Source organism: Heliangelus exortis, chromosome 5, assembly GCF_036169615.1.
Source record: "Heliangelus exortis chromosome 5, bHelExo1.hap1, whole genome shotgun sequence".
In the NCBI taxonomy this organism is placed as follows: domain Eukaryota; kingdom Metazoa; phylum Chordata; class Aves; order Apodiformes; family Trochilidae; genus Heliangelus; species Heliangelus exortis.
Window position 1 is genome coordinate 27,445,710 of NC_092426.1, and position 22,065 is coordinate 27,467,774.

Sequence of the window (22,065 nt, forward strand, 5' to 3'; positions counted from 1 at the left end):
GTGTTTTGTTGGTGCAGAAGGTTATACTACAGGGGTTTATGTTTGTTTCCTGATTTGGTTTTTTAGCTTCCTCCTCTTCTTGAATCCGGTAAACTCTTACTCATTTCCTCTTCCAATTAATTCCAGTCTTTTAAACTCTCCTTATATGGAGGTCACTTCCATGGTCTCTACTGTTTTTTCTCAACCATCAGTTCTTCTCTCTAACCATACTTTTTATTGGGTTGGTCTCACAGAATCTGAACACAGAATATCGAGTAAGGAATATTATTATTCACAATGTTAATTTCAATCCCATATGTTTATGTGCATGGGTGAAATCCTGGGTAAACTTACTAAGTCAGTCTAACACTTCTGTTATCTTCAGTGGAGCAACAATATATTCTTTAAATATTTTTCTTATCTTTTTACCTTTGTATCTACTTTGCCAGGCACTAGAGATATTTCTATGATGATTCATTCTTGAATTATTGGAATCCATTCTTAAAAATCAACCACAATTCAGAGCAATAATTCATTTATATCTTCCAAGTTATGTCATCTTGGGAATTTATTATGCAAGTTTTGAAGTTCCTTAGCATTCTCTTCCTCCTTTATTAGTGTTATCCTAGACATAGTAAAGTGGGACTGAGAAAACACAAAGGTTATATGCAGTCATGCTTCTACTCTTTGTTTCTGATGGTTCCATATTGAAGATCTGAGACCTAAAGAAAACCATATTAGTTAGGCAGACAATAAAGTGTGTTCCAGAAATAGTTATTTATTTCCGGGGTTAGTTGTTTCATCACCTTTCTGGGGCCTCAAGTGAGTCTGACTGGCTTTTAGTTTCCTGGGTCCTCCTTCTTGCCCTCTTGAAGGTAGAAGTGACTTTGCTCCAGTGTTTGGGCTCTTCTCTCAACAGCCATGGCCGTTCAAAGACTGCTGAGTGTTTACCTCAGCACTTCTGGGATACATTCCATCAGGGCCCATGTACATCTGATGACACCACAGAGAAAACCCTCTGTGTATAACTGTATGTAACTATACATAGTTATAAGTTGTTAAAGTAATTTTAAGAGTTTTCTAAAATTTTGTGTATGGTTCACATTAGAAGGAGTATTTAAAACAGTTACACAGAGGTTCCTTAGTGATTTCAGTGTAAGGTTGTATTTTTAATTCCATTATACTTTTGGCTGTCAGCATTTGTTGACGCTATAACAAAGTATTTTCTTAACCTTTTATGAAAGAAACTTGAATTAATTCAGTAAGTTTTACAAGCACTACTAATTCTTTTTTAACACCTCTTCCTTTTGAGGTATACAGTTCTGACAGTGACCATCTAATCCATCTTTTCATTCTTTTCTGAAGCCTTGGGAAAGAACTGTGAAGAGCATAAAGACAAAATGAAGATGCAAAAGACTCATAGGTTTTACTTTATGATACTAATTTTGATCAGTGTGAGCAAAGAAAAGGAGCAAGAGGGTTAATTTTCCATTTGGCTCTGCTTCTTACTGCCAGTAGTAAGAGTTAATTTTGAGCACTGCATCAATACCTCCAGTAAACTCATAGAGTATCTAATTTTGTTTTATTATTCCAAATTACTACCTCTGCATTGTAATTTTAATATTAACAGGTCCTCAGTCTATGAACAAAGGTGTTGCTGGTTTTTCCACTCAGATGAAAAATAGGTAAATTCACAAAGGAAGAACTATGCTCTGGGATTTAAGATTAATATAAAACATACTGTGCTGTAAAGTTTATAGGTTTGAAACTGTGGAATCGTTCTCAAATTAATAGAAGTACATTAAAATTGGACTTTAAATATTCAGAATGTACAGACAATTTAAGCATGTTGACTCATACATGTTAATCTTTTATCAAAACTCTCCATAAAAGTCTGAGCTGGCACTCTTCAAATGATAATGAATGGTTTATATAATCTTTTACAGTTTATTGCTTAAATCTCACATCACGGGTGAGACAATATAAACAACAACCCACTGTGAATCTGGATACTGGGGCTTAGTTAAGAACCAAAGAGATCAGAGCTTTTACCTTGCTTGAGTGCCTCCCACACTGTTTCATTTGCTCTCTTTCCAGCCTTACATTCACTGGCTCCCCACTGCTCATCCCTCTAAGGAAGTAGCTGGCAGGGAAGGATGGGCACAAATTCTTGTTCCTGCTGTGCCACTGCTTGCAGCTGCCAGTCTTGGATGTCATCAGCCAAAATGTGTGCATGTCCCCTGGCCTACGTGTCCCTGATCTTGGATCTTGTCACACTTTCCAGCGTGTTGCCTCTAAGCAGAATTTTCACTGTTGGCTTTCCAGCCCCCCTTCTTCTTTCCAAAGTAACTTTTTTTTGAGATCATTCTTTTACACCTCCTGTTCTTTCTAGGTCCCTAAGCTTTTATGATACTTCCAGTCTAAATAGTCCACGGGCAGAAGCACAGTATGTGATCAGCTTTGTTGTGTTTCTGTATCACTGAAGGACTTGAGGGCATGCCACTTTTGCTTACTCTGTTACAAAAAAATTGCAGCAAACCTGTACCAGTTGTTGTTAGCAAGTAGCTAACTCTTGGAGAGTTCGAATTCAATTCTGAAAATTTATCACTTCCTCCATCCCCTGCTTCTTATAGCCAATTACCTGCCAACTGTTAGCTTTAATAATTTAAACTATTTTTCACCTAAAACATAAGGATAAAGCAGGAAAGGGAAACAAAACTTTATAATTCACTAAGATTTTCCTGCTTGTAAAATTTAGAGTGCTGAAGTACTTGTATATATATCCAGAAAGCTCACTGAATCCAAATTTTCTATATGCAATTTTCTTCATTTCAGAGAGAACAAGTAATGGAACAGAATGATTATAAATCTGTACAGGTTTACAATTTAGAAGTTGTAATGTCTATTACAGATCAGTGTTCCGATAATCTTGGTTTAATTTTTAAATTCGATTTCAAGATGGAGACCAGGAATCAGATCTTTGGCTTGTACGTATTGCCCTAACTCTGCTGACTTTAATGGAACTCTGAAAACTCAGACTGTTCTTGACTGCAAGGATGGAATAGCAAAAAGAATAAATTGGTTTGATCAGTGCTTGAAGGTGAAGAGTGTATAATGGTGTATTTATTCTTTAAGTGGTGCATGCTAGCAGTTCTTGAAGGGAAGGACTCTCTCATGGGTGCCTGCAGGAAGTTGACAAGGATACATTACTCTAAAGGGCATTCCAAATGGGAGAGGTTAGGAGAAGGTCTGCTTTCTACAGATACTGCTAATCGTGTGGTTGATGGCTTCCTCTGCTATGAAGGCCCTATGATGCTAGATGATGGCTCCATTATGTGAAGTTCTGTTGCTCCTAGTGATGGGATCCCACCTCTGCTGGTAGTTCAAATCCCTTTTGGACCTGGAACTCAAACCTATCAGTAAATCATTTGCCTCTTTCTGAAAGCGGGACATTGTCTCTCTGAATTGCAATGGCTTCTTGTTCTCATTTCCAGCTGTGCTGAATGACAGATCTGTTCCTGAGCCCAGAACAAGGAGTCCGAGCTGTTAACAGCCAAGTCAGTAGCAGACTTGATGAAATTGTTGTGTCACAAGTGTTGTAGTTCAGTGTCTGTCTTTTGGTGATACTAGGAATGCTTAAATAGATGATGACAAGTTAGCCCGAGAGTTAGCAGTGTAACAGGGTCGTATTTAGAACATAATTGCAAATTTTTCTGCAGAGTGGTTGGTTGGTTCAGGGTATGGTGTAAGAATATTTGAAACCCTTTCCTTTTTTACTGCACCATTTTACATACAGCCAGAAAGTACCCTTCACAGCTTCAATGCTCTGTCAAAGCAAAAAGGTACCCTGACAGAAGCTTTTTACTCAATAAGGAAGTTTTTTATTTTGAAAAAAGAATATATATATATATATCTTGCTCTTCATCAGCAGGGCTTTTATTTTTTCAGTGAATATCACAGGAATGTTCTGAAAGTTAAACTTTTGATTGTTAATGGCTATGGGAAAGCTTTCCTAGATGTAGTTTGTAAAAGTTACAAGATGATTGAAGAAGTTTAAAAGAAGAATCTAGTTCATAGATTACTGGTTCTGGAAATGAATGCTATGAAAATTTAATCTATGATAGGTTTAGTCAGTTATGTCATACAGGTGTCAGGAAAATAAATGTGAATTTTCTGTGATTATGCAGATTAAAGATTTGTGTAATGTTTTCCTTATAGTGAAAGATTTTCCTCTCGTGTTCAAGTGGAATCTCACCAGGAGAAACTTGTGCCCAATGCCCTTTGTCTTGTCCATGTGACTTCATATTTACAAGAAGTTACTGCTTTTTCTATGCTTAGTTGTGGTTTTACTGCACTGTTGATACAATTTGAAAAAACACCCATGTAATAATCCATGTAATAATCCATGTAAAAGCCTTCTCCAACCTTCCAATTTAATAAATATCTTTTCCTCAAAATAGAATTTAAATACATGCATAACTTTAGGTAGGTATTTGAGGAAAAAGCCATAAACTTATACATGTACTTAAATTCTTTTCTAGATTAAGACACTAGTCTTATTTTACACACCTCTTGTGTTTTAGTAGTGCATTGGTTATTACTTGTATGTGTTTAGAAATGACCTTAGGAAAGTCTGCTTTTATAAAAAAACTGTGTCTCAGATTTACATAGGTGTTACCACATTTGTGGCTGACATGTCTGAGGGTCCTGTAGTAGTGTATTTCCTTGTCTTCTCTCTTGGGGAGAAATGCCTTCTCACTTAGTATCTTGTAAGCTTTTTGGTTTTATATTTGTTATGTGCAAATTTAAACTAGAGACAACAACAGTGTTTGTTGCAGTACTGTTGGAAGCAGATGGGGCATGATGTTCCAGTGTTGGTTCTTTTTCTGTGAAAAAGCTCCCAAATAGGTGGCTTTCCTGTGGTCATTTTGTTAAGCAAAATGGAGATGTTAATAAAAATAATCTTGATAAAGCTGTAGGATATGGATATATTGTGGAAAATCCAAAATAAAAATCTGTGAACAGAAGAGCTGAGGCTCTGAACTTAGACTGAAACACTGAAGGAAATAAGTAGAGAGATTCAAAGTCTTAGTTACTATGTGTTTATAGTGGTCAGCATTGCTGAGGAGGTATATTGAACGTGCTGTATGGCTGAAGTTTAAAAAATACTGAAGACCATGTCCTCACAACAAATGACAGAAAATATCCCTGTCAGCTGCTTCCATGTGAGGCAACAGCAAAGAATCCAACCCCCTAACCTGCAGGCTGACCAGTGCATTTTCTATGCAGAGAAGTTACAGCATGTCTGTGAACTCTTGAAAGTGTTTTCTTTGCTTCTTCTTTTCCATTCCAACTTATCTTTAGGTTCAGAATGATTTTCATCTATAATTTGATGTTATCCAGCTCTGGGCTGTTGTAGCTCTATTGGTATTCATGTGTGACAGGACCATAGAGGTTTCTGTTGTCTGGATGTGGCATCTTTTGCTCTTGGTGGCTGCGTGCTGGTGATACAGTGGTCCAGAAAAATGAATCCTTCTCAGATTCCACAAACCAGTGTGCTGATGGGAAGTTGTCCTAGTTCCTATGACATAACTTCAATATAAAATTAAATAGGAAAGTTTATATGCCTGTATTGTTTTTTCTTTGCATTTGTAGAAGTGAGGAATAAATACTTACTTTTATTTTTTAAAGTAATTTTATATATTTTAAAGTTTGAGTGCTTGAAACTTGTTATTTAATTGGATTGGAATTGCAGGAAAACATGGTTATGTGCCCAGGAAATGTGGTTAACTTTATGTCCTGGATGAAGTAAAATCACAAGAATTCTGTTCAACATCTGAATGTGTTCTAATGAGTTGTGTTTTCTAATGTACCAAGGACATCCTTGCTACTTCAGAGTGAGCATTGCCTTGACAGGAGTGAACTTGACTACTGTAGTCTGGAAAAAAAATAGAAAAATAACTTACTTGAACACATACCCTTATGTATTTGGATGCTGTTGAGGTAGAAAAAATGGCTGGCCCAACATTGCTAAGTAAAAATAAAACTATTTTTATCAGTTTTGGGATATTTTAACATGTCAGACTGTTTTACAAAGCCCTAATTTTATGAATTAAGTAAATTTTAAAAAGTGGCTTGCTATGATAACTAGGAACATAGTAATTCTGAGAAAGTAAAATATAATTATGAATTAAACAAACGACTGATTTAATTATATATATATATTATATACCTTTCTTAAAAGATCTCTAGACTGGATATTAGTTGAAACAAGAAAGATGATTTTCTGTGGACATATTTGAAAAGAATAATTTTCGGGTTTTTGTTTGTTTTTTTTGTTGGTTTTTTTTTTGTTTGTTTTTGTTTTTGTTTTTTTTTTGGTTTTTTCACAGAAGAAACTGTATCCAGGGCATTGGTCTATATTGGTGCTCCTCTCTATTTAGTTAAAAAAACTTTTCTTGATTGGTATACAGATTTTTGTTCCTCTTTTCATTAATATGCAAGAAAAAGGGAGAGACTAAGCTTATTTGGATTATTTAGGAAACAATTTGAACCGAACCATTAGAAGATGATTTATTTTTTTCTCTTAATTGCAAATCCGGAATGTATTGCTATTGAGAGACAAAGCATTTCTCTTAAGTGGCTACATACCTCATTCATTCATATTGATACCTGTGAAGAGTAAACACACACTTGAACCACCTGTTTAAATGGCATTCGGAATGAGATTGAATGTTTGCATATCTACTTAATCTTTAGCAGTGTTTTACAGAAACTATTTTTCATTAGACTATCTGAAATATTTAACATGTTTAATAAGAGAGAAAATATTTCATTTAAGTGTATTTAGTAAAGTACTGCAGTTCTGGCTGCCTCTATATAATAATTAAATACTAAACAGTTATACATATCTATCTATCTATCTATCTATGTATATATATACACTAAATAGTTCCTAAAACACTGTCATTGTTTATTTTTATAGTTTACACTAGTGCCTTTATCCAGCTCTTGTAACTTTTCACATTTGTTACACTAATTTCAGGCTCACATACTTTTGAAAAGAGTGGTACTTCAGGAAACTTACAGCAGTCTTACAGACTGTTCTGCAAGGTTTTGGTTTTTGTTGATGGTTTGGTATATAATTATATCTGTTTTTTTAAACTAATATTTTTAACCTGAGCAATCAGTTAACCATTGGCAACACATACTGCTAAGATATACCACATGATGACCTGAAATGGCACACTTTTGATAAATTTTCCTAATCTAAAAAGAAGTATGTTTCTTTCCTGAATATAGTCAGTTTGTCTTGAGTATGTCTCAAAAATCTATTTCCAACATTTGATTCAACTCTCTCAGCTTCTGATAAATGTTTGATATGCTACTATCCTGCAGTGTTTTATTGGAAAAATAGTATCTGAGAAGTTATTGCTGCAGTTTGTAAAAGCAGCTTTATTCTTTTTCCATGTATATGATATATGGTAAACCGTTGGTTGATAGTATATCATCAATCTTTTAATATTCAAATTATAATACAGTGACCAATACAAAATTTGAAGTCCATCATCATTGTTTACAAAAGGTGTTTTGCTGTGTCTGTGATCAAGTACCACATAAATGAAGCGTATTAATTATCTTACTAATATTACTCATTTTTGGAATGGTCTTTTTGTTACAGCTTCTGCTACATTTGAAGACTTTCAGATCCGGCCCCATGCTCTTTTTGTTCATTCCTATCGAGCGCCAGCATTCTGTGACCATTGTGGGGAAATGCTCTGGGGGCTGGTGCGTCAGGGGCTCAAATGTGAAGGTAAGGTGCAGGGAGATGCCATTTTCAGTCTTGGGAAAGTACCTGTCCATTTATGCAGATTGTCTTTGATGCTGCTTCTAAGTTCGTTGAGAATCAGAAAAAGAGTCACTGTAGGTAGAGACAGTAAGAACTATCAGAATAATGAACTGATTATAAAATTAGTCCTTTTGACTGCTCTGAAACCTCCTAAAGCTCTGTAGCCTGAAGCAGAAAACACTGGTCAATATTTGTTTTTAAGAAAAGTATTTCTGTATCTTCGTGGGCATGAGCCTGTGTCTACTTCTGAATCACATTAATTAAGGTCATTGAACTGCAATGACTGTCAGTCCCTTAGAGGCTCTAATAATTTCCTTTTCTCATTTTGCCAAAACTATTTCACTCCTTGCAGACCATATCCAATGGAATATTCCATTTCCGGGAAAAGACTTCCTTACTTCCCAAATGCAGATCCCAAAAATTTCTTGCTTTTTGTGATGGTAGACTTCTGAAAAATCACCGAGGAAACACTGGTTATAGTTACAACTATTCAGAGCTCATAGCACTATCTCCCTAAAAATCTGCAGAATATAGGAACTAAACAAGCAGAGTCGAGGAAAAAAGTTTAAATAATGGTGGGTTTGAACCCTTGCTGTTTTTTTAAAATGTGACCTTTGCTTTTTCCAGTAATAAACCATAATCAGATGGTTTTATATTTCTCTTTTCAGGATGTGGTCTAAATTACCACAAGAGATGTGCATTTAAAATCCCGAACAACTGCAGCGGCGTGCGGAAAAGGCGGCTCTCAAACGTCTCCCTCACAGGACTCAACAGTGTTCGAACAGTTTCTGCAGAGCCCTCCCCCAGTATGCCGGATGAAGCCCTTCTGGTATGGGATTCCCTAGCTATAGAGGCCATGGGTGTTGCTGCTAAGGAACAATGACATTTAGTGCTATAGGATCTGGTTTTGCCTGTTACAGACTACAGAGGAGGGTGGTATGTAAATTATAAAGTGTTGCTGTGAGAAAAGGCATCTTGGTGTGCAAGGGAGGTCACCATCTTAAGGTATGTGGGTTTAAGGTATGTGGCACTTCTGATACTCCCTGTACTCTCCTCCCTTTGGCAAGAATTAGGTTATTTCGAAGTTCTGAAGCTGCCACCCATATTAATGTGAGCAGTTGTGTGTTGGAGGATGCCTTCTCTGTAATTAGAGGTTGAGTTTCGTATCTATCAGACTACTGTATACATTGGTTTGTGATATACGAAAAAAATGCCTCAGGACAGAGCTGTGATTCAAACACCACCATTGTCAATTCTAAGTGTTCAGAAGAAAGTAGGAGAAATTTCCATTATTTTCCTTAAACAGATCTTTGTGGTGTAGATATGTATGTACAGCTACATATGTATCTGTATGTGTATGTGTAATGTATATGGAGATGTACAGTGTACACACAGGCACAGCTAAAGATACATTATACTTGTATATGCATCAATATAGAAGTTTTTCTATCAAGAAAATCTTTGGAGCACAAAATCTAATGGCTGGTCTATCTTAGAATGGTATGTGTATTTTGTCTTTGGCATATATGTTCCTTTTAACACTCATGGTCATAATATGCTTGAATAGTTAAGAGTTTACACTGTGAGTAAATGAATACACTGCTAAGTGAAAGGTTTGAAAGCCATAAGGTTTAAAAGAGAGGAAAGAATTTATAAGTACACACAACAATTATCATGTTTTCCTCTCAATTAGAATATTGAACTTATTAAACTTGACATACTAAAAGGACACTATTGCAGATGATGTAGCCCTGGTGTTATATGCAGTACCGTCTACGAACTGTAATTATGTACTTATGTTACTGATTATCATTAGCCTAAAGCTACTTGGAAATTAAAGTTAACATTATGAATCTGTACTTTTAATTGAAAAGATGCATAAATGAGTAAGGTGCTTAAGTTCTACAAAAACTGCAGCAAGAAATCTTTATATATTATTCATAATTCTCAGTAGATTGCATCAGAAATGCTGACTTACTGAGTCCAAGACAGAAAACTTTGAGGAAGGCTGGCCTCAATTCAAAATAGTTTCTGGGATTTTGGTAAAGAAAGCCGTATGAGTGAGCATCCTGGTATACTCTCTGTAAATGTTCACTGCACTGCAGTTAGAAGATAGCAAAAAATTTCAAATTGAAAACATTAGTAATATATGACTCTGTTTGCTGATACATCCTGATATGAAATACCTGCTTTGCAAAGCTACTTACGTTTTTATAGTGTTGTAAAAACGAAAATTGCCAGTGAAGAAACAGTAAGTTTCATAAATACTGCAGGCTATACTTCTCTATGAAGTAGTAATTATTAGTGTACCCACGCTGATGATTCAGAACATCACACACGTGCACACACCTGCATGCACAAAGAAAATACGTTTACAGTAGGGACAGGGGTGGGCATGAGCCTAGAGAAATGAAAAAGCTTTCTGATTTCACCTTTATTTCAGGAATTCATAGTTATCATTTACCAGATCAGATCTTCAGAAGTGGTCTTACATATGGCTTATCTATATCTTTTATTTTGGTTTGTTGTGAGTTTTGGGGGTTTTGTTTTGTTTTGTGGTTTGTTAGGGCTTTTTTGGTTTGGTTTTTTTTTGGGGTTTTTTTTTGATTTTTTTTTTTTTTTTTTTGCACTGAATGTGTTTAATTTTTATTCCCTTTTTTTGAAGTGTGCATAAGCTTTTCCAGTTCTTCTGTGTCAGATCTGTCCTTTGGACTCCCTTCTTTTGCAGTACCTGAGATAAGTTTTATGGCAGTTTATGCTGTGGTACCAATCAAAGCATGCACTTTGGAATGGCTTTCAGTTTTCTGCAGTCTGTGTGACTATACTAAGAAGCATCATCCTCATTCACAAAATGCTATCATTCATTATGAGTATTGGTGTGGCACTTGAACCACTGGTAACAAAATATAATTTCTGTTTAGGACCAATGAATTAAATCAGATATATGTGAATTCTTTAAATATTGCTGAAATAAATGGTTTTTTATCCCTATTTACTAGATAGAATTAGAGTAATGGAGAAAGAGGGGGTCCTGGAAACCTTTCATAGATGGAATTACTAACTATTATATGATTTCAGAACCTTTTTGTCTATATTGTGTAAACCAGGAAGAAGCTAAATTTCTCTCACAGTGTTGAATGCTGTGAATGAATGTGTCTGGCTTCTGGAAATACGCCACTTACGAAGTGAAAAAGTTATGCCCTAACTTTTGAAATTGTGGCATTCAAAAAATCTTTGTGAGAGGACTTGATGACCTTAGAGGTGTTTTCCAACCAAAACAATTATGTGATTCTAGGATAATGTGGAATCCTACAAAGGGTACTTAAATTATCCTTTCATAGAGAACCACTAAGCACAGACACAGTTTCAGTTTGGATACAGATGTTTTCATTTGCCAGTAAAGCATTTCATTTGAGCTGAATATTGACTGGGAGCAGCATTTAAGTGCAGCTTTAAAAATCTATCTCTAAACAATAGAATCTGGACAATATCCTGTTTTTGTTTCTTATTTTGATAGTGAAAAACTTTTCAAACAAAAATTCCAGAAACATGTAAAGCTAGGAGGATGCTATGTAGCCAGATTTTTATCTGCCATAGCTCAAATGCAATTCTTTTACTTTCTGGTCTATAACATAAAATGAAAGTATAAAATGAGGACACATTCATGCTTGCTTCTAAAGTAACATTATTTTCTGTCTTCCCACCTTTTCTTCTTTCCAACCTCCTGTTTCAGTCTCCTCTCAGCCCTGGCTATGAGGTATGTACTCAATTTGCTCTACTTCCTGTCATACTATCAGGAACATCCTCTTTTATGATGGTCAGTGTTAATGTGAAGAAATACAGGAATTTAATCCTGTTATTATTTTATGATCTTCAGAACTCAAGAGCACTAATTTTCTTTTAAAAAGAGTATATCCAGTGCAAACCCTCTAAGTCTGGATTCTAAAGTGAGAGTCCTAAACAGTAAAGTTAGCTAACATAAAAATATTTTGATACAAAAGCAGCATTTTCATTTCTTAGGCATATTAGAGGTCAATAGTCGGATTGTAGGCCTATTTTACTGGTAGCAGTATAAAGGAGGGAAATTTAATTTCACTTTCATAACACTGGAAATTTGCTGGAGTAATGTAGAAAATAAACATTTTGTTTTAAGCTGAACAAACATGACCTTTGTGTTCTCACCAGCAATAAACTTCTACTATGACAATGCAGTGTAGTAGCTTTTTTCCAGAATATGGTTGAATTAAAAAATAACCAATCAGAATCCTGCATTTCTGTGGGCAAACACAGGAACAGTGTACAGCTAACTTACAACTAAATAGAAGTATCAAATGTATCTTAATGAGAAAACAGATTTTTTTTTTTTAATGGATACCTTATGTCATTTATATTCCTTGGCTTTCTCAAGGGATTTTGAAAATAAGTTTGTTTCATGCTTAAAGTTTCAAAAGGTTTTGAAACAATGAAATTTTGTCATCTTCACCTTGCAGCATACATTTTAAGATGCAGTCAGAAAAGAGCAGGCTTTGCAAATGTTTTCCTTTTTAGAAATACATGGTTAATCTGAGAAATATTTTATTATGGTGAAGATTATCATGTCTCTTTTAAAGACATAACTTCATACATATATTCTTATTGTAGTGTGCCTAATTATCATAGTGTACCTCACAAGTACAGTTCCACAGAATACCCAATACAAACAAGCATACACAGAATAAGATTTTTTTAAATCTGAGATAATTTTGTTCAAAGTATATGCAATCCAAAAAATTTTAAGTCCAGCAAGTTTAATTTAAGTTTTATTTATTCTTCTAGAAACAATGAATATTGATGTGTTAAAGTAATTTTTTAGACACATTTGCAGTTATTTCTCAGAAAAAGCCTAGCTGAGTTGTTAATATAGAATAGAATGCTGTGTTTTACAGGGTACAGATAAATGGAACAGAAGATTATATTATGCTAAGTATATAATGTAATATAATATGAATTACAGTATTATTCATATAATACAATATTATGTTTATATTATGTTAATTATATAATATTAGTTTCAGTTGGAAGGGACCTACAATCTAGTCTGACTGCCTGGCCACTTCAAGGCTGACCAAAAGTTAAAAGATGTTTTTAGGGGCATTGTCTGTCTCATAAACACTGACAGGCTTCTGACATTGACCACCTCTCTAGGAAGCATTTTCCAGTGTTTGACTGTGCTCTTGATAAAGAAATGCTTCCCAGTGTCCAGCCTAAGCCTCCTGATGAAGCTTTGAATTGTTCCCACAACTTCTGTCACTGGATACCAGGGAGAAGAGCTCAGCATCTCTTCTCCTCATGAAGCTGTAGAGATCCGTAAGGTCACCTCTCCACCTCCTTTTCTCCAAAGTAGAAAAGCCCAAAATCCTTAGCTGCTCCTCACATGGACATGCCTTCCAGCCCTTTCACTGGCTTTGTTGCCCTCCTTGCATGCAAGGACCTTCACATCCTTTTAAATTGTGGGGCCCAGAACAGTTTAGGATACTCCAGGTGAGGCTGCACCAGTGCTGAACACATCAGGATCACCACATCTTCTGTCTGGCTGCTCTCTCTGCGTTCAATGCAGCTCAGGATGTGGTTTGCCCTGGTGGTTGCCACAGCACAAGGATGGCTCACATTGATCCTGCTACAGATCAGCACCCCAGATCCATTTCTGTGGGGCTGCTCTCCAGCTGATCCTCCCTGTTACACTTGTGCCCAGCATTACTCCATCCTAAATACATAATCTGGCATTTTAACTTGTTAAATTTCATCCCATTAATCACAGCCCAGTGGCTCTAACATACATACTAGATCCCTTGCAAGGCTTCTTGTCCCTGAAGAGAGTCAACATCACCTCCCAGTTTGGTATCATCAGCAAATTTGCTAATAGTGCATTCAGCTCCTGCACCCAGGTCATTGATAAATATATTGAACAGGCCTGGACCTAGAATTGAACCCTGAGACAGACCACTGGTGACTATTCACCAGCCAGATGTAGCCCCTTTTACCTTTGCAAATCTTTAAGCTCTGCCATACAGCCAGTTCTTCACCCACTGCACCATGAACCTGCTCATCACACAGTTGGACAACTTGTCGAAAAGGATGCTGTGAAGGGCAGTATCAAAAGCTTTACTAAAATCCAGAAAAACTACATCCATCATCTACATCCATTAGGTGGGGGACCTTAGAGAAAGGTATCTAAATAGTTAGGGCTTTCCTTTTGTAAACCCACATTGGTTGTGCCTGATGAATGCATTATTCTTTAAATGCCTTTCAATAGTATGCAGTATAATCTTCTCCATATTTTTTCTTGGAATTGAAATTAGAGTAACAGATCTGTAGTTCCATGGGTCTTCCCTCATGCTGGTTTTGTAGACTGGAAAAACATTGGTTGGCTTCCAGCCATCAGGGACCTCCTTAGACTCCCAAGACCTATACTATCTTTTGAGAGAGAATTGGGAATTGCTTTTTTACTAAATTATTTACTTCATTTTAGTTTAAAAAGACCATTTACATATTACTGACAGGATACAAAGCACCAGGTGTTGTCTGCCTCAGTAGATTTGTTTTAAGCAGAGCTGGCTTGAGGCGTGTCAGCTATATATAGAAGAGTGATTTTACAGAACTAGGACAGTAGAGTCTCTGGGAGGGAATTGTCTTGAGTTGTGGATGGCCATTTTCTCTTCTTTCCCTTGTACCTAGCTCTTACTACAGCTGTTCTCCTCTCATACTTCACTGAAAAGTATGACATTTCCTATGTCTCAAAAATTGCCACTCTGGAAAGCCTTCCGTTTCAAACTCATAAGACAAATCTCCTTTTCCCAGTTCCAGTCCCTATAGAGCCCCAAATGCCTAGCTAACTCACTGGTCTAGAAAATAGGAACTCTTGAAGGAAGGGTTAAAGAAGATCTAGAGTGTTACAGCTGAGAGCAGCTTCATGCCTTAAGCCAGTTGCAATTAATAGAAGCTCTTTTCTACTGGCTAGAGTTCATTAGACTGAAGATCCTCAGAGGCAAAATTAATATTTCCTCTTGAATAAAGACACTCAATTTAACTCTAAAATCATACCACTCATGGTTATGTTCTATTCTTGCCTCCCCCAAGCTCTCCTGCCATGCTCTGGTGATGTAGAGTGCACATTCCTCTGTCTTGTGGGGTCTTTCAGTGAGCTCACTTAGTAAAAACCTGAAGCTGTTTTGGGGAGTGCTCCTGGAAATTTTTTGAGATCCAAAATCTAGATGTCATTTTAAAATTATGAAAGGGTAAAATATAGACAATAAACTAAATGAATCCTAAGTAATGCTTACATAGATTTTTAGTGCCAGTTTCAGCAGGTCAGTCTAGGTTATGACCTGAACCAAACGGAGAATCGGGAACTCAGTGAATCTGACACTGAGAGTTAAATATTTATATTGGAATTTAAGTTAATTCCACAATCTGACAGGTATAATTTTGTAGTTTTCTTTTGTAGAATTATGTAAAATATAAAAATATATTAAGGGTAAAAGACAACAAAGACTGTTAAATGTGATTCCATTTTTTCTTAAAGTGTTGTATATCTGTGACATTCAAAATCCAACTGAACCCAGAATTGAAACATTCTAGGATAGAGGAAGTAAATAAGGAATGGCTTATCTCATATACTTCTGTGCCATAAAATAGTGATGGGCACTAACTGCTATACACTAAATACTACAGAACTGAAATTCTTGTTACTAATTACATCTTTTCTGGCCTCATTTGCCCAAATGTTGTTGGTTCAGAAGTTCATTACATCCAGATGAGATATAAAAAATGATCAAGCTAAATATTTTAGCTTAGAAGATGACTGTTTAGGAAAGTGTCTAATATAGTATCAGTTTTGCACTTTCCCGAATTTCTAGGAAGACAGATAGGAGAGAAAATTATGAAGAGCTTAAGGTGTATATGTCCTGAAATTTCATACATTCCATGTCTGCTGGTGTTTTTGAATGCAACTTGGTTTTGATCCCTTGGAGAGATTTTTTTGGTTTTTGATTTGTCAGCTTGGAATAGGAGACAGGAATAGGTTGTTCTTGTCCTCAGGTAATTGCCACTTGCTTTTAAATTACCTATTCTGTTTTTAGGAAAGACATACAATAATAATATTTGTCAGACTATGATCCTTCATATAAGCTTCCACAGCTTAATTTCAGGACCTGTAGATGCCCTGTGACCTAAGCAAATGTACATGCAGTTAAGGTTTTGTAGTTTCTGTAGTACTGAGAGAGGTGTTTGCACATATTTAAAATGAAACTAAGTGGTAAACCCTGCAGCACACATTTTAGTTTCCTGTAGCATCTCTGAACCATCATGCATGTTGTTTCTGTGTCATCTGAAATAGTACAATCCTTATGTGCAATTTGTATTCTGAGGCAATCATTACAACCTTATAACTCCACTTACCTGCCCCAAACCTGTTCTATGGTGTTTTCCCTTGATTTTGTGCACTGTAACATCCTTCTGTTCCCAGACTCCCTCCCTTTTAACAAGCCTTGCCAAGCTGGCTTGTTCTGACTTCATCTGTCTGTTGCCAAAACTTTTTCCAGAACAGGGTCCCAAAGATTTGCTGGTTATCCCTGATTTGATAAAAATTGTGTGGAGACAGAGCCAGATGGGATGTATTTACACAGAAACTGGGGAAAAAAAAAAAAAAAAAAAAAAAAAAAAAGACAATATTAAAATGTGGCAGCATGAATCAGAGTTGTTCCCTGAAGAGTTTTGTCTTGAATTACAACTTGGCTACTTTGCATCATGCCTTGTCTTCTTTTTTTTTAGTTCTTTGCAGTAGGCACAACTGAGTTACTGAGTCCGGTCTATCATGTGGGCATTCTAATAGTGCAAGAGACGTACATGAAAATAATTTATTACTTAAAAATATTATACTTAAAACCATCAAGCACATCATAGAATGTCAAACTAAACTTAATATTTTTAAAGGAACTTGCATCTCTAAGATGCAAGAAAAAACCTTTCTGCTATATAACCCCTGTTATGCTTGCTGTCAGTAGCAAATCCTTTGAGAGCAAAGGGCTTTTTGTTTTAGGAAATCCTTGAGTCTGAGAAGTCGGTGTCATCAGGCAGTTAGTGCTGAAACCCAGTAATCTTCTCTTTATTTGCAAAATAAGACCAGTTACAGACAGAGCATTCAGACTACTTTTTGCTGGGATGGATGTCTGAGTGGAGAAACAGGGTATATAATAATTTCCATCTGTGGATATTTTAATATTAACAGCTTGTACTGAAATCAGTTCTTCGATGTGTTTACACATGTAACACTGAAGTGTTTTTCAGACCATAGCTATCTAAGATGCTTGTAGGATTAAATCATACACTTGACTTAAAGAGAAGAGCACAAGAAGCCTTGAAAGACAACACAGTTGATTGCATTCTAAGTGTGGTATTTCAGTATATTTAACTGAAGATTTGTTTCCTTGAATTCACTTAATTACAGTTACAAAGTTTAATTTGTATAAGAAAGTCAACATTTGCATTGCATAAAAAGCATAGTAATTCCTGTAGTTACATAGATAACTAGCACCTCATTTGACAGTAGCTTCCTGTGAAGAAAGTGTATATGAACATACTATGGCTTTATCTTCTGCCTTCAATATAGGAAGGAAATTCATGTTTCAACAAGTATGCTTCAGCACTGAAAATGAAACTTCGTGCTGACAGTTTTTTGGGTTTTGCTGCATTTTTTTTAATATAAATAACTTTTTTCAGTTGTCCAAGTAAAAAAAAAAAACAAAAAAACAAAGAGGTCAAGATAATTTGTTTCTTTTGTTAAGGCAAATAATTCTTACATGTTCAAATACCTGTGTAACTTGTCATTGAATATCTCAGAGTGGAGAACAGCAATAATGTCACAATACTTTTTAGATATTGAACCTGCAAAAGATTAATACTTCTTTGTTAACAGTGTTGAAAAATTATATTTCTGAATCTGGGATACTATGGGATGTGTAGGCTATTCTCTTCTAAGTTTATAGTTTTTAATGTGTTTCCACAAGCATATCAAAATTGAAGCATCTCTTATCTGACACTTCTAGAACATGGAGTTCTTCATAATAGTTTTGTCAGAATGCCTGGGACATTTTTAGTGGTACTGTTAAGACCTTTTAAAAGAAGTAAGGCAAAGAGCAGTCTGTTTTACTTTTAGGCTGTTTGTGGAGCTGGATTGCAGAATTATTCCTTTTCTTCGTTCCCAAGAGGCCAACTCTGTATCCAGTCAGTCAGCTTTTATTGCTGCCCATTAGTCCCTTCAGCGTCTCCCTGAAGTTTCTTTGATTTCTGTGCCAGGGAGGGATAAATACGGTGCTAGAAGACAGTCCAATTCACTTAGGTAGTGAGAACAGCTGAATCCATTGACAGGAAATGAGTATTTCAGTTTTTCAATTGTAAATGGATTTGGACAAGGTGAAAAGGCAGGAGGGGTCTCCTGAGAGATTTTGATCTTTGGGGCAACAGTTACATGGATGACTTTCTCCTTTGTGCAATGACAGGGTTCTGCAGCAGTGACTTCATGCTTTGGGCTAGTGTAGACAAAGTGGTGTGAGTTTGAATAGCTTTTAACCAAGCTCACTGGGCAAACCATGAGTAGGTTGAGTATCTTCCAAAAATTTGAAGAAATTTAACAAGGAGAGGCAAGGTATGAGCTAATACAAGTCATTGCCACATGCTGGGGAAAAGCTTGGCACCTGTTCCTTCTTGAAATTAAAAGCCCACCTTATTTTCAAAATAAGCAAGCAAACACTGGATTCTCTTAGATACTTTACTACTTTAAGGCAGAATTAAATTGAAGTCTCTGGATTTGATCAGTGTCACTGGCTTGGTTGGACATCCCCACAGTTAAATATCTGCACATGTTTCTTTGTGTTTGTTGTCACCTGGAAAATCGTAATCTGAGCTGTTAAAATGTAGATTACCTTGCTAGGATAATTGTTCTAAAGGGCTGTTTAGTGTTCACAGGCTGTTAGTTTCCATGGTGGAATCCAGTTAAGCAATCATTTCCTGGGAAGTTTCCAGATTTGCTGAGTCAGTATTCTGGCTGACTACCAGGAAAAACTAATTTATCTTTCTAACAAACTAGGCACACCAGCCCAAAAAGAAGGTGCTTTGTAAAAGAGATTCTTGCTTTTGCAGTGAAAATAGGATGGTTCCTGGTTTCCCTTTCTATCAGGAACTTCAAATTGTGGTGTTTGTCTGATGCTGGAAGTTAAATGTGAGGGATATTTACAGGAGTTTTTGAGTTAATGGGAGGAGAAACTAATCACTGGCAGTCATCAGAGAGGTGTGGGGTGATCACTCTGGCTGCTGCTGCCATGAGCTCTGCCACCAGCTTCCTTTCCCTTGCTGCCTCTGAGCAGGAGCCAAGGGTTACATTGCCTCTGGCTGCAAAAGGGAAGAGTTTGTGAGTCAGACTCGGCCTGGGCAGTCAGGAGACCAGATCCAGGGCTGCTGAGGTCTTTTCTAGAACATGGGAGAAGGTGCAGCCCAGCTTATCCTCTTACTTGACCTGAAGCCACTGTAAACTGTTACTCAGCATGCTACGCTGCTATTGCATAGCAGCTCAGTGCCTGCAGAATGACAAAGGAAAGTTGAAATATTTTTTTTCTGTAAATAGAAAAAACCTGATAGATATTTTCTGCAAACAATTTTTTGAGTGAGCTTGGGCCTACCTGTTTCCTGTCACTTGTTTTGAGGTAAATCTGGTGATATTGTGTTTGCTACTGAGGTTATTGCTCATTCCCAGTGTTATTATTTTTAAAAGAAATGTGAGCAATGCTCTGAGTATTAGTATAGTTTTTAAAAAGTAGGGACCAGTCTTGAACACTGACATTCTGCAGTAGGTATTCCGAAAAGTCAAACCTTGTTTTTTAACCATTACAGCTTGAACTACAGAGAACGCTTCTAAATTTACTGGCAAAAATGTAGTTGTTCACAAAAATGTGAAGTCAGACTAGAAGTAAATCCTTCTGTAGCTATTGACTGATAGAAATTTTGAGTAACAATTTTATTAATCTACAATAGAAAGGCTTTATCCTTATCAAAGGTAACTCAGTATTTGATTAAAGCTTATAGTATAAGAGACGGTTGCAGAATTCATTTTCAAAAAAGAAATTCAACTTTTTGTCCAACCTGATGTTCCTCAGAACTAACCAGATGTATATGCTATCACATGAAAGTTGAAAAACTTGTCCTCAAACTGAAAAAGCAAAAAATAGAGCAAATAATTTGACCCACACTTCATAAGCCTCCTTGGAAATATTAGGCAAGCAATATTGTGAACTAACAAATATTAAATAAATTTAATCCTCAACTGAGAATAGTTTGGGGTGAGGTATTTTTATATGCATAAGTGCTTTACAGAATGTGAAGGTCTAAAACTTGGGAAGTAAATATGTAATATTAAAGTGTATACTTTTTCCACTATTATTTGTGATGAAGAAAAGACAGATGCTTTCTTGTATTTGTTTCAATCTTGTTTCTTTATGGTGACCACATGTACCTGGCTCATGCAATGTATTTTGCGTATTTCTTCTTGATTTGACAGGGCTGCATTTACACAGTGGCTAGACATGTGATATTGGTATCAATTAGCAGGGCAACTACAATGTTCAGCAGATCTGTTGTGTTTGCATCTGTTGTGTTTGTAACAAAAAAAAATTTGGTCTTCACAGTAAGAAACCTATCTGATCTTTGGAAGGAAAAAACTCTTTCCTCTTCTTCCCCCCCCATGGCAAATACTCTATGAAGGCAAAGCCTGGACCTCCTTAGCTTCTGCCATGAAAATTACTTTCAAATTCCTCTTTACTCCAGGATTCCCAGACAGGAGCATACATAAATATGTTTTTATATTTTTGTGACCAGGTAATAATGATCAATCAGCCTTCTCAGATGCAGAATTTCCTACATTATTACTTTGAAACAAAGTTTTTCAATTTAGGCCAAATCTGAAGTTTCATCTACTAACTTTTTGAACCATGCAGGATCACTAGGGAATGACTTGTATTCTAGTTTTCATATATGAGATTATTTGCAGATGATGCTGGGTTTTAAATGATTGAGCTGTATCTTGTCACTTTTTTCTCCTTTCCATGATAACCATAGGCGTAGTTTTGTTGTTTGCTCAAGGACAATTGTTGGGAGAAAGCAGTTCACTGAGTCAGTTGTTTTCTGCAGTTATTACCATATGTACATCTAAATTAATTTTTGTAGAGAAAATAAAGTAATGTGTTTCTTTCAGAAAGTCTTTTGATTCCATATCTTAGTCTACGCATCTCATCTCATACTTATTTGTATATATATACATTTAAATACCTGTTGGGTTCTATTGTGCATAATCCAGATGTGGTAAGGCTAGTGATAGCAAAAATTATAAATGAAGGGGATGGAAAATGCTAATCTGTTTTCTATCAAAAACCTGCATGCACATTCAATCAGGTAATAATTTTCTTACTGTTTATACAAACAAATACAACCTTTCAAATTTACCTTTGACAGAAAAAAGAAAATAAGAGCTAAAAATGCATATGTTGGTCTCCAAACACAAAATGCTTTTGTGACTCTTCAGTGAATATTTTGATAAAAAAAAATAATAGTTTTTAAAATTTCAAATGCATTTCAGCCACAATGTGAAACATATGATAGTAATGTTGGCAAATACATTGTTTGATTCTGTTTCAGTTTTTCAAAAGCAACCTGAGAGAGAGGGTATGTTAGGGCCATTAGTGTTCTAAAGCAGTTACATTACTTTTCGTGAAACATGACTTGCTGTTCTTGAGGTGAGAATATGTGAATGCGGTATTCTTTTAAAAATGAATACATCATGATTATTCCAAATATTCTTTTTGTGTATTTCACAGCAAAAAACACAATCAGAATCATTCACTGGACGAGAGAAGAGATCAAATTCACAGTCCTACATTGGACGACCCATTCAGCTAGACAAGATCTTACTGTCCAAGGTTAAAGTGCCTCACACTTTTGTCATCCACTCTTACACACGGCCAACAGTTTGCCAGTACTGTAAGAAGCTTCTCAAGGGGCTTTTTAGACAGGGTTTGCAGTGCAAAGGTAAGTAAACGCCCTTCAGGAACATAAAAGCTAAGCATAATGAAATCAGTAAATTAGCGTTGAAGTAGTTACTGTGTAGCTTTGCTCATGATTTCTTCACTGAACTGCCTAGGTGTGGGAACATGAAC

General features: G+C 36.0%; 1 protein-coding gene across 3 annotated transcripts in view; it reads left to right on the forward strand.

Moving 5' to 3' along the window:
• The window catches only part of PRKD1 (protein kinase D1), a 124,924-nt gene that overhangs the window by 73,671 nt on the left and 29,188 nt on the right, over window positions 1–22,065 (forward strand). For 2 of the 3 annotated variants that reach the window (XM_071746202.1, XM_071746204.1), the window contains 4 exons: window positions 7,661–7,792; window positions 8,497–8,657; window positions 11,562–11,585; window positions 21,727–21,937. In XM_071746202.1, coding sequence (XP_071602303.1) covers window positions 7,661–7,792; window positions 8,497–8,657; window positions 11,562–11,585; window positions 21,727–21,937 — 528 coding nt within the window. The remainder of the gene's footprint in view (window positions 1–7,660; window positions 7,793–8,496; window positions 8,658–11,561; window positions 11,586–21,726; window positions 21,938–22,065) is intronic. The other variant, XM_071746203.1, reaches the window with a different exon arrangement.